Source organism: Pongo abelii, chromosome 18 (genome assembly GCF_028885655.2).
Source record: "Pongo abelii isolate AG06213 chromosome 18, NHGRI_mPonAbe1-v2.0_pri, whole genome shotgun sequence".
Taxonomy (NCBI): domain Eukaryota; kingdom Metazoa; phylum Chordata; class Mammalia; order Primates; family Hominidae; genus Pongo; species Pongo abelii.
This window is the reverse complement of record NC_072003.2, coordinates 15,660,642-15,673,137: the sequence shown is the minus strand read 5'-3', so window position 1 is coordinate 15,673,137 and position 12,496 is coordinate 15,660,642. Positions and strand designations below refer to the sequence as shown.

Below are 12,496 nucleotides of genomic sequence, written 5' to 3'. Positions count from 1 at the left end.
CTGCTAATTTCAAAATGACACTAATTGCTATTTTTGAAACATGACCTCAAAGAAGAAGATATAATATTTTGACTTCATAAACTTCAACAGACACTGCTGTTCACCATGTACTGGGGGCTCCTTTTTGAAATGTTGTGATGAAATTAAAAAATTAAATAATTTTTATTTGGCCGGCTGTGTTGGCTCATGCCTGTAATCCCAGCACTTTAGGAGGGGCTGAGTTGGGAGGGTCACCTGAGGTCAGGAGTTAGAGACCAGCCTGGACAACATGGTGAAACCCTATAGCTTCTCAAAATACAAAAATTAGCCAAGTGTGGTGGTGGGTACCTGTAGTCCCAGCTACTTGGGAGGCTGAGGCAGGAGAATCACTTGAACCCGGGAGGCGGAGGTTGCAATGGGCCAAGATTGCGCCACTGCACTCCAGCTTGGGTGACAGAGTGAGACCCTCTCACAAAAAACAAAAGAACAGAAAAACCCAGACATTTTTAGTTGAAGAGCAATTCACAACCTCAGAGAAGAAACTTCTCTGTTTTGTTCATCCCTCCATCCTCAGTGCCTAGCATGGGACCCATGCTATTTGCTGAATGGATAAATGTTGATTTAACTTCAGGAATCAGCAGCATACATTTACACACACCAGATTCTCAATTTATAAATATTTACCATCAGGACTTGATTTCAACTTTAATTAGCCCAACTGTTAAGGATACCTCCAAAGTGAGAAATCTAATCCATCACTTCACACCAGATGTAGCTTTGGCAGTTAAGTCTTTTATCTAGGTTTATAATGAATGAGAATCTGACGTTAAATGACCAGCGTGTGATGTTTTGTGGTGAACTGATTGGAACCTAAAAAATAGGCCAAACGTGGGAAAATGAATTCAAGACTAAATCTTAGGAAATAAAACAAAGAGGGTAAACTTCCTCAAGCTAATAAGGCCCCACAAACTCTGGATTCTATGGATGCTTAAAAAAAAGGTGGGGTGGGGGGGCGGGGGCATGAGTGTGAGATAGTTTTTTAAAAATCCCCCTTTTTTTTTTTTTGAGACAGAGTTTCGCTCTTGTTGCCCAGGCTAGAGTACAGTGGCATAATCCCTGCTCACTGCAACCTCCGCCTCCAGCTTCAAGCGATTCTCCTGCTTCAGCCTCCTGAGTAGCTGTGATTACAGGTGCGTGCCACCACACCCCGCTAATTTTTATATTTTTAGTAGAGATGGGGTTTCACCATGTTGGCCAGGCTGGTCTTGAACTCCTGACCTCAGGTGATCCACCCACCTCGCCCTCCCAAAGGGCTGGGATTACAGGCGTGAGCCACCACACTCAGCCTAAAAATTTCATTTTAAATGGGAGGGCACTGTAACATGATTGTCACTGCCCTGTGGACAGGCTTGCTGCATTTGGAAAAAAATCTGACTATGAAATTATACATTCAAAGGTGTGTTTACTAACACTTAATTGGTGAGGTATGTTAAATTAAGTTGAGGCTCAAGCTGCCTCCTTACATATTTTATTTTTATTTACTTATTTTTTTGGGACAGGGTCTTGCTCTGTTGCCCAGGATGGAGTACAGTGGTGCAATCATAGCTCACTGCAGCCTTGGCTTCTGGGGCTCAAGTGATCCTCCCACCTCAGCCTTCTGGGTAGCTGAGACGACAGGTGCATACCATTATGGCTGGTTAGTTAAAAAAAAAAAAATTGTTTTTGGCAAAGACAGAGTCTCACTATGTTGCCTGGGCTAGTCTCGAACTCTTAGGATCAAGCGATCCTCCTACTTTGGCCTCCCAAAGTGCCGGGATTACAGGTGTGAGCCACCATGCCCAGCCTTCTTTATACATTTTAATTTCAGCCAAAGGTTTCTCTGTATACACAGTGAACTGGATGTGTAAACAGAATAGAACATACTCTTGCCAATCTCCGGTTTTGGCCAATCACAGGCAGTCAACTGTTCAAACTGTGTTCAAATAAGGCAAATGCTGAGCTGTAACCAATCTGGCTGTTTTTGTACCTCACTTTCCACTTTCCTTTTTCTACCCACAAATCTCTCACCATTTGGCTGTGCTGGAGTCTTTCTGAGCCTCTATTCTGGTTCAGGGTCTGCCTGATTTATGAATCATTCTTTGCTCAACTAAACTGTGAACTTTAATTTGTCTAAGGTTTTTTCTTTTGAAACAGGTGTGTGCTTTAAAAAATAAACAAAGGATCAAATTTTATCACTAAATTCCGTAAGAATTTTTCATCTACTTCAGTGACTACGATCCTTTTAAACCAGTACCCCCTTTTGTTAAAATTAAAAGTAGCATGCATTCCTCATCTACCCTGAAAACTCTCAGACTGGCTGTAATCATCTATCTTCCTGCATATCCCAGGAGCCAAGAGAATTTTGTCTAGCTTTACTTCCTATAGTTTCTATTTTGAACAGAGTTGATCATTATTTCCCTTTCAAACCTACACAGCTATATCAGCAGGCAGCACGCATGTCCCCAAACCAGGCCCGCCCGTCCTGGAGATTCTCACGAATGCCCGCAAGAAGGACGCCAGCACCTCAGGAGTGAGAAGCATGACGGTCTAGCTAATGGATAAAGTACATTTGCCTGCTATGGGGTCCCCAAACAGTTCGGGATCATACAGAACAACAAACACGCCCTTACTGAGTGCTCACTATGAGCCAGACATGGTGCTAAGTGACTTTCTTTCTTTTTTTTTTTTTTTGAGATGGAGTGTCACTCAGTCGCCCAGGGTGGAGTGCAGTGGCGTGATCTCGGCTCACTGCAACCTCCGCCTCCCGGGTTCAAGTGATTCTCGTGCCTCAGCCTCCCAAGTAGCTGGGATTACAGGCACTCACCACCATGCTCCGCTAATTTTTTCTATTTTTAGTAGAGATGGGGTTTCACCATGTTGGCCAGGCTGGTCTCGAACTCCTGACCTCAGGTGATCCACCCACCTCAGCCTCCCAAAGTGCTGGGATTACAGGTGTGAGCCGCCGCGCCTGGCCTGACTTGTCTTTTTGATTTTATATATGACTCTCCTTAAGGGATACACCAACTCGACAAGGTTGGGGTGAGTACCCTCTTTTTACAAGTGGGAAAACTAAGGCAGAGAAATGTTTGGTGGCTTATCCCAAGCAACTTAAGAAGCCAAATCCTGTCTGTTCACCTGCCATGTTATAGGACCGCTTGCCCACCAGCCAGACACTAATTCCCCCTGTACAAACCTCCAAGTTTTGCCTTATCTGCACAATACTCATACTACTATTGAGTCAATCATTTTATTTATTTTTATTTTTTATGTTTTGAGTCAGAGTCTTGCTCTGTCGCCCAGATTGGAGTGCAGTGGCGCGATCTCAGCTCACTGTAACCTCTGCCTCCCGGGTTCAACCCAATGTGCTGCCTTAGCCTTCCAAGTAGCTAGGCCTACAAGTGTGTGCCATCACGCTTGGCTAATTTTTGTATTTTTAGTAGAGATGGGGTTTCTCCATGTTGGCCAGGCTGGTCTCGAACTCCTGAGCTCAGGTGATAATTAAATCATTTTCTTTAAATTGATAAGCTAGTTCTATTTTTTCTAATAAATGTGAAGCTGATCACCCAATTATTAGACATCTTACATGCACCATGGACCCTCTTGTCTGCACTCAATCCCCAAATCACATCCTGGTCTTCAGGGGAACATGTGCCTCACCCAGGCACACCCTCCACTGAGGACCTTCAGGAGGCTTGTTCTGGGCAGACCCTTCTGTCAGTCAGGCAGTTGTCACAATGGGGTCATCAGATGCATCCTAAACTTAGACACATAGAGAATGTGGACAAGGTTCTGGGGAGAGCAAGAGCGTCACCCCGTAACGGGAACATTTCTCTAAGCCAAGAGTTGGAAAATTATCACCGGCAGGCCTGTTTCTGAAAATTATCACCTGTTTCTGTAAATAAAGTTTTATTGGAACACTGCACTGTCTGTGGCTGCTCTCTTGTTATGAAGGCAGAGTTGAGTAGTTGCTACAGAGACCATAGAGCCACAAAGCCCAAAATGTTTACTATCTAACCCTTTACAGAAAAGTTCTACTGACCCCTCCAGGCGAAGCATTTCCCATAAAAAAGTCAGCTTGTGAGCTGGGTGCGGTGGCTCATGCCTGTAATCTTAGCACTTTGGGAGGCCAAGGTGAGCGGATCACTTGAGGTCAGGAGTTTGCGACTAGCCTGGCCAATACAGTGAAACTGTCTCTTCTAAAAATACAAAAATTAGCCAGATGTGGTGGCGTGTGCCTGTAATCCCAGCTACTTGGGAGGCTGAGTCAGGAGAATTGCTTGAACCTGAGAGGTGGAAGTTGCAGTAAGTCGAGATGGCGCCACTGCACTCCAGCCTGGGTGACAGAGCGAGACTCCGTCCCCAACCCCCACCAAAAAAAAGTCAGTTCATGAAAACCAACTCACAAGTGATATGGATATTACCTGCTGATAAGTAGACTTGAATCACGCTTAATTCAATTCCATTAACCACTATTTACTTATTGGGGGGCTACTATATGACAGTCTCAGCTAGGGGCTGGCCTTACAGAGGCGAATAAGGCTGGGCTTCTGTTTCCTGGAGGAATCAGGATCTAAACAGTGATTGCAATACAGCGCAAAGGATGTCAGAGCAGGATTTGATGTCTTCTCTTCCTATAAAGTAAATCCTGGGAACCTGACCTTTTTGTTCTTTAAAACTTTGAATTTTTTTTATTTATTTTTGAGACAGAGTCTTGCTCTGTTGCCCAGATTGGCATGCAGTGGCGTAATCTTGGCTCACTGCAACCTCCGCCTCCAGGGTTCAAGCGATTCTTCTGCCTCAGCCTCCCAAGTAGCTGGGACTACAGGTGCTTGCCACCATGCCCGGCTAATTTCTATATTTTAGTAGAGATGGAGCTTCACCATGTTGCCCAGGCTGGTCTTGAATTCCTGACTTCAAGTGATCCACCCACCTTGGCCTCCCAAAGTGCTGGGATTACAGGTGTGAGCCACTGCACCTGGCCAAAACTTTGAAATCTTAAAACTATAACCATGGACTAAGATTTATCTTCCCTCTCTCTCATTTTCTAAAAAAGCATAAATACTAGAAATGAAACTCTAATTCTGTGAAACGACTCATTAACTTTTGCAGGGAAGATCAACTTATTGGAATTTTTCATAATTGCCAAATTTGCTGTGGGCTCTCTAACACACAGTTCTAATCTCTCTGCTGAGAATGGAAAAAAAGAAAAGGTATCGAGACATCAAGGGAAACATGGTCAGTTAAAGAGCTAGCTTTTGTTTTTTAAGATTGAGTTTCTAAATTGGAATCCATATTAAATGGGTCATATATTAACCCTCTGCTGAAAGAGGCATAAAGGACCGAGACAATGTCCAGGTTCAACCAAGATTTCATTATCTACTATCTGTCTTTGCTACTCCAACTAGGTATCAGGTGAATTAAGGGGAAAACCAATTTCTACATCCCTTGGATGTGATGAAATTGATTATCCTCACGCAGGTGAAACGAAGACAGAAAATAACAGGTGCCGCTTCACACCGGTATATCTGTCCTGCCCTGATAACTGTTTATTTGTACTGGCTATTGACAATGTTTTTGTATCATACAAAGAGGGTTTTTTACTGAGCTTCAAAAGTAGAAACAGGATGCATCTGTTTCTAGGGAAACCTGAGCTTGGAGGCTGGCAGGCTTCGGTTCACACAGCACACCCTTCCGCTCCCGGTGGTCCACTGCACAGTGACACCCTCCTCCTCGTTTACCTCATCCCATTTTAAAAAATTAATGCAACAATGAGAGATGATTGTTGATGCTCATTATTAAATCATTTATTCATCCCACACAATGATTCAGAATTATTCATCAAGCTTGCTGGAAGGAAGCTAGGTTTTACCTCCACAGCGGTTTGGGGAGAGATGTGCTCTTTAAAAGGATATTTTATAACAACACAATTATCATAATTAAAAGCTACCTTGATATTCTGATGAGCTTTTGACATAGTTTTGAGTACTGGCATTTCAGCACAAGGAGATAAATGAGACTGAGACAGCAGTAGGGAATAATATTGCCATGGGGGGAAAAAACCAAAGGCAATATTAAATACCAGCTGCCATCGTCACCCCCAATTTTATCCCAGCCTTTAAGTTAATGAATTTTACAAAATATCACTTGAACTTCTGGCTTTCCAAAATGAGTTCCAATTATGTTGTTGTGACCTGAGCCGCTTTCTGCATAACTGAGTCATGGATGCGTACAGCCAAGAGCGCCCACCTACCTGAGCTTCCAAGCCCAGCAAGTCTCTCTGCCTGCAGCAGAGAGCCTCCACATCTGACTCATATCTCTTTCTGATGCTGCCTAAGATTTGTTCTGTGTTTGGAAGGTCATTCAGCAAAGGGCCTGGTTTGGCAGGCCACGGAAACTGACAGGGAATTGCGGGAAGGGCTCTCATCTCTCTGGCCTTCTCTGTGAAGCAGGTTTAGGTGAAGACCCTTAGGCCAGTGGTCAAAAAGAGGTGCCTTTGTATACCTGCAGGTGGTGCCTGGAGGAAGCAGTGGGAGGGGGTGCTTGGGAAGAGAGAGACAGACTGCTGAGTGATCTTGGAGAGCCAGCCTGGGGACCAGAGCAGAGAGAGGCACAAGTGGCTTCCCTAAGACCAAAGGCCACAGAGGCCACGTGTTGGGAACTTGATGGTCTGAACATGCTCTGTTGCCCAAGCTGGAGTGCAGTGGCATGATCTCGGCTCACTGCAGTCTCCACCTCCCAGGTTCAAGCAATTCTCCTGCCTCAGTCTCCGGAGTAGCTGGGATTACAGGTGGGCACCACCAGGCCTGGTTAATTATTGCATTTTTCAGTAGAGACAGGGTTTCGCCGTGTTGGCCAGGCTGGTCTCCAACTCCTGACTTCAGGTGATCCCCCTGCCTTGGCCTCCCAAAGCGCTAGGATTACAGGTGTGAGCTACCACACCTGGCCCAAAGACTTTCATTCATTCATTCATTCATTCCACAAATACTGATAAAACATTTATTACGAGCTAATATCTGAGCCAGGCCTCCCAACTGCATAGCTGAATATAACCCTGTCCCTGCCCTCAGGGAGCTGAGAGTTTAGCGGGGATTCAGGCAAGTCAACACTTGCAAATCCACTTGACAAGTGCTAGGATAAGAGAAGCTGAAGAACCTGGGGTGGGGAGGAGGGGAGAGCCTTATACAGAAGATGTCAAAGTTGGGTGGGAGGCGGGATGTGGTGTCTCACGCCTGTAATCCCAGCACTTTGGGATACCCAGGCGGGAGGGTCACTTGAGGCCAGGAATTTGATATCAGCCTGGGCAACACAGTGAGACCTCCATCTCCGCAAAAAATAAAAAAATTAGCCAGGCATCGTGGCGCTCCCTTGTAGTCCCAGCTACTTAGGGGGCTGAGGTGGGAGGATCACTTGAGCCCAGGAATCCGGGGCTGCAGTGAGCTATGATCACATCACTGCACTCCAGCCTGAGTGACATAGTAAGACTCCATCTCAAGAAAAAAAAAAATGTTGAGGCCGGGCGTGGTGGCTCACACCTGTAATTCCAGCACTTTGGGAGGCTGAGGTGGGCAGATCACTTGAGGTCAGTCAGGAGTTCGAGACCATCCTGGCCAACATGGTGAAACCCCATCTCTACTAAAAATGCAAAAATTAGCCAGGCGTGGTGGTGCATGCCTGTAATCCCAGTTACTCGGGAGGCTGAGGCAGGAGAATCACTTGAACTCGGGAGGTGGAGGAGGTGGTAGCGACCCGAGATCATGCCACTGCACTACAGCCTGGGTGACAGAGTGAGAATCTGTCTCAGAAAACAAAAAAATGTTGAGTGGGCCTAGGCAGGTGAACCAGAAGAGGCTGGAGGGGAAGGCAGATGTGACTGAGAAGGGCCCTGGACACTGCAGTGAAGAGCTGGGCCGGACCTGGGGGTGAAGAGAAGCCTCACGCTGTGCAGTCAGTTACAAGCCCAGCTTGCTGTTAGGTGCAGAATGAACTAGAATGGGTAAGAGCAGAGTGGGGAGCACAGTGCAGAGCTGCTGCTAGGACCCAGATGAGACAGTGGACAGGCTACAGACACACGAAGGAGGCAGAATTAAAGGGACATGAAATAACCAAGTGCCTTTGGCTAGCGAGCTCCTCTGGAGATGGAGCCATTGGATTCCAGCGCCTGATGTCACTGAGAGTGGAATAAGGAAACTAACCCCCCTGTTCTGTCTCATGCCTACCAAGCAGCCTCCTGATTATAATTGGGCTTCCCATGTAGCTCTGCCTACGGGAAGAGAAAGCACTGCTGGGGCGGAGGCCAGGGCTGCGGTCTTGCTCTAAATTAATCAACTGCCATTCTGGGAGCTGGGATAATTGGAGACACAGACCAGCTCTTGGTTTGCCAACAACTCTGGTTCCTGAGCTTGAGGGGTTGCAGTTCTGAGTGGGCAGGGGGCTGGGGCATCATGGATACAATGCCACTCTGTAGGGCCCTTGGTAGGTGGTCAACAGGCTTCTCCCAAGGGTGCTCTGTTAGAGCTCACGCCTGTCATTTAAACTCTTTGGGAGGCCAAGGCAGGGGGATCATTTGAGGCCAGGAGTTCAAGCCCGGCCAGGTACAACACAGGCAGACCTCATTTCTACAAATAATTAAAAAAATTAGCCAGGCATGGTGGTGTGTGCCTATAGTCCCAGTTTCTCAGAAGGCAGAGGTGGGAAGATTGTTTAAGTCTAGGAGGTCGAGGCTACAGTGAGCCATGATCATGCCACTGCACTCCAGCCTGGGTGACAGAGCAAGACGCTCAATCAATCAATCAATAGAAAAAATTAGAACTGTGAGTCTTCTCGATATCTGGGTGTGCTCTGTCCTACAATGAGAAAACCACAGAACTACATACCACTCAGGAATGTGGTTGACAAGAACTAAGAACTCAGGGCAGTCATGGGCTTTACATCATCTAACATTAGATCTGGCTGGCTGCGGTGGCTCACACCTGTAATCCCAGCACTTTGGGAGGCCGAGGTGGGTGGATCACCTGAGGTTAGAAGTTTCGAGACCTGCCTGGCCAACATGGTGAAACTAAACCTGGCCAAACTGTCTCTACTAAAAATACAAAAATTAGCTGGACATGGTGATGGGCGCCTGTAATCCCAGGTACTCAGCAGGCTGAGGCAGAAAAATTGCTTTAACCCAGGAGACAGAGGTTGCAGTGAGCTGAGATCGTGCCACTGCACTCCAGCCTGGGTGACAAGAGCAGGACTCCGTCTCAAAAAAAAAAAAAAAAAAACAAACCAAAAAAACACCATTGGATACGAAAGGAATCACTTTAGTGGCATTAAATGTTCTCTCTGGCTTTATTCTCCGTTACAGAATAGTCTCCATGGTGGGGCTCATGCCGTCTTGACGCTTTGTTTCCTTGTCATCAAGACAGTTTTCTGCACCAACTCAAGCATGGCATGAAATTTCAAAGGCCTTAATATAAGTTTTCTAACTTTATCTCCATGGAACAGCTGGAAAACGTCTCCAATTATGTGAGCTTATTGCAAAGTGTCTCGAAAATACAGAAGGGTTGGCTGGGTGCGGTGGCTCACACCTGTAATCCCAGCACTGTAATCCCAGATGGGACTAAATCTGTTACTCTCTCCTGATTCTGGAGAAGAACTTAATCCACCTCACCAGAGGAAAACTGATGAGGTCCTGTGGCCTTGAGAAGCCAAGGTGGGCGAATCACTTGAGGTCAGGAGTTTGGAACCAGCCTGGCCAACATGGTGAAACCCCATCTCTACTAAAACTACAAAAATTAGCCGGGCGTGGTTGTCAGTGTCTGTAATCCCAGCTACTTGGGAGGCTGAGGCATGAGAATCACTTGAACCTGGGAGGTGGAGGTTGCAGTGAGCCGAGATTTTGCCACTGCACTCCAGCCTGGGCAACAGAACAAGACTTTGTCTCAAAAAAAAACAGTAAGCCCTGGTAAAAGGAAGAATGAGGACAAAGAGAAGAGACACAACAGTTGTCAAAACTGGAATTTGCCAAGTCACTGGTAACCCAGGGAATCCGCCTAGAACAGACTGTTTCTCTTGAAAGGCCCATGGCAGGTGCTACCAGAAAGATAAAGGAGGTAGGTGGGCTAGTACCTTAGAGCGCCATCAGAAATTGAGGTGTGACCTCCAGAAATGGAGCATCTTCATTCTGTGTGTGCACGTGTCTGTCACATGTATGACTGGCGGCAAAAGATGGGACTAAATCCATTACTCTCTCCTGATTCTGGAGGAGAACTTAATCCACCTTGCCAGAGGAAAACTGATCAGGCCCCAGGAACTGTCCACTAAAGCCACATCTCAAGATTTCCTGGGTCACAGCTGACGAATACTGGAGGGCAGCTTGGCTCTTAAAGATCGTCTGCCCTTGAACAAAGTGCCTGCTTCCCAGAGAAGTGAAAGCAGATATCCCTGGCATCTTGCCTTCTCCCAAGGCACATGCAAGCCATATTCACACCCACCTGCACCACCCAGTCTCCCAATAAACCCCTCCTGCCACTTCCAGAACCCCGATCTTCAACTGTGAGCAGTTATGGCACACTGAGTACTTAGGCTAGGGGCTGTTCTCCATGTCTTGGAGGCCTTTCTCATTTAATCCTTGACACCATCCTGCAAGAGGGCTACTATTACTACTCCTGTTTTACAGACGAGGAAACTGAGGAGCGGGAGGATTAGGTAGCCAGCCATGCAGTCTGCAAGTCCAAGAGCTGGGATCAGAACTCCCAGCCTAGTCCTCTCTCCCTTTTTGCCACATTGCAGAGAGACGGGAGAAGGATCTGGAAATGCCCTCTCTAGACTTGCCCTTCCTCCCTGAAACCCGTGGCCCAGGGCCTCTACCTGCGTGGATGAACTTGTCTGCCAACTTCTTCCGAGTGGACTTGCTGAGGTTGAAGTAGTAGTCGTCGTCCTCGTCGATGCTCTCCAGGAACAGTGGGATGTGCTGGAAAATGATGGCGTGCTGGCAGTGCCGCTGCCTCGCGATGCTCAGCTGCTCGTCCAGCCACTGGTCCTGCGCCTGCTTCAGGCTGGGGCACTTGGAGGGGTTCTCGTAGAACTGGGAGTTGAGGACCAGGAACAGGACGCCCCCGACCCAGAAGCTGAAGTAGTCGTCTCCCCAAGTCCGGCAGAACTCGTCGACTGTCTCGGCCGTGGGGGCGTTGCCAATGTCGTGGTTGCCGCTGACGAGGACCAGTGGGATTGCCCTGTCCACCGTCCTGAGTACTCGCTTCAGATCCTCCGTCTGCTCCGTCCGCCACGGCTTCCCTGGAAGAGCGAGGGTCATGTCCTGAGAAAGCCAGGGGCTTATTCACTTGAAATAACTAACTTAAGTACTTACTAACACAAAATTTAAAAAAAGAGTAATCTGGAAATCCACTCGACCTAGCACATGGAAACTGCAAAATGCAGTCACGTGCTGAAAGCAAACCAACAAGTCCAATGGGGGCCTCTGCCCATCCTTCCCCAGGACACCTTAGAAATTCCATGACTACATGGCCCCCTGCTCTATGTTGCTGAGTGATGGTGTGAAGTCAATCCTGAGATTAAATATTAGTGGACTGGGTACAGTGGCTCACACCTGTAATCCCAGCACTTGGGGAGGCTGAGGTGGGAGGGATCACTTGAGCCCAGGAATTCTGAGACAAACCTGGGCACTATAGTGAGACCCTGTCATCGTAAAAAAGAAAATTAGGCTGGGCATGGTGGCTCATGCCTGTAATCCCAGCACTTAGGGAGGCCGAGGTGGGTGGATCACCTGAGGTCAGGAGTTTGAGACCAGCCTGGACAACATGGTGAAACCCCGTCTCTGCTAAAAATACAAAAATTAGCTGGGCATGGGCATGGGCACCTGTAATCCCAGCTACTTGGCAGGCTGAGGCAGGAGAATCGCTTAAATTCGGGAGGCGGAGGTTGCAGTGAGCCAAGATCATGCCATTGCACTCCAGCCTGGGCAACAAGAGCGAATCTCTGCCTTAGCCTCCCAAAGTGTTGGGATTACAGGCGTGAGCCACCGCGACTGGCAGAGCATGCATTCTTTAACTGTTGAATACCAAGTTCCTCATATTTCTACTCAATCAAACTCATTAATGGTGTGGTTCAAATTTTCTGTGTCATTAGCCTTTTCTTTCGGCCTGTTGATGTATATTTATTTCTGAGAGACTTGGTTAAGTTGTTGCTGTAACTGTGGATTGATCTTTCTCTTTTTGTAATTCTGCCACAGTTCATGTCATTTACTTTTAGTTACATTGTTAGATGTGTAAGAGTTCAGAATTTCAATATCTCACTGAAATAGTTTTATATTTAACCCTAATGAAATAAATAAATATCAAGATAAGAAACAGGCGATCTATATTAATGCTATGAGAAGATCTTTAATATTTAGTAAGTTAATAATATAAGGCACAGAGGAATAAAATCACACACAAATTTTTAAAAGCCTCACATATATTCATGTATTATGGATAAA

At 46.7% G+C, this 12,496-nt stretch overlaps 1 protein-coding gene across 2 annotated transcripts in view; it reads right to left on the bottom strand.

The window, feature by feature from the left end:
- The window catches only part of CPPED1 (calcineurin like phosphoesterase domain containing 1), a 141,408-nt gene that overhangs the window by 30,534 nt on the left and 98,378 nt on the right, over positions 1-12,496 (bottom strand). The window contains 1 exon segment of one of the 2 annotated variants that reach the window (NM_001131748.1): positions 10,870-11,295. The exons of the other annotated variant lie outside the window; for it this stretch is intronic. Within the exon segment in view, the coding sequence (NP_001125220.1) occupies positions 10,870-11,295 (426 nt within the window). 2 annotated transcript variants of the gene reach the window in all.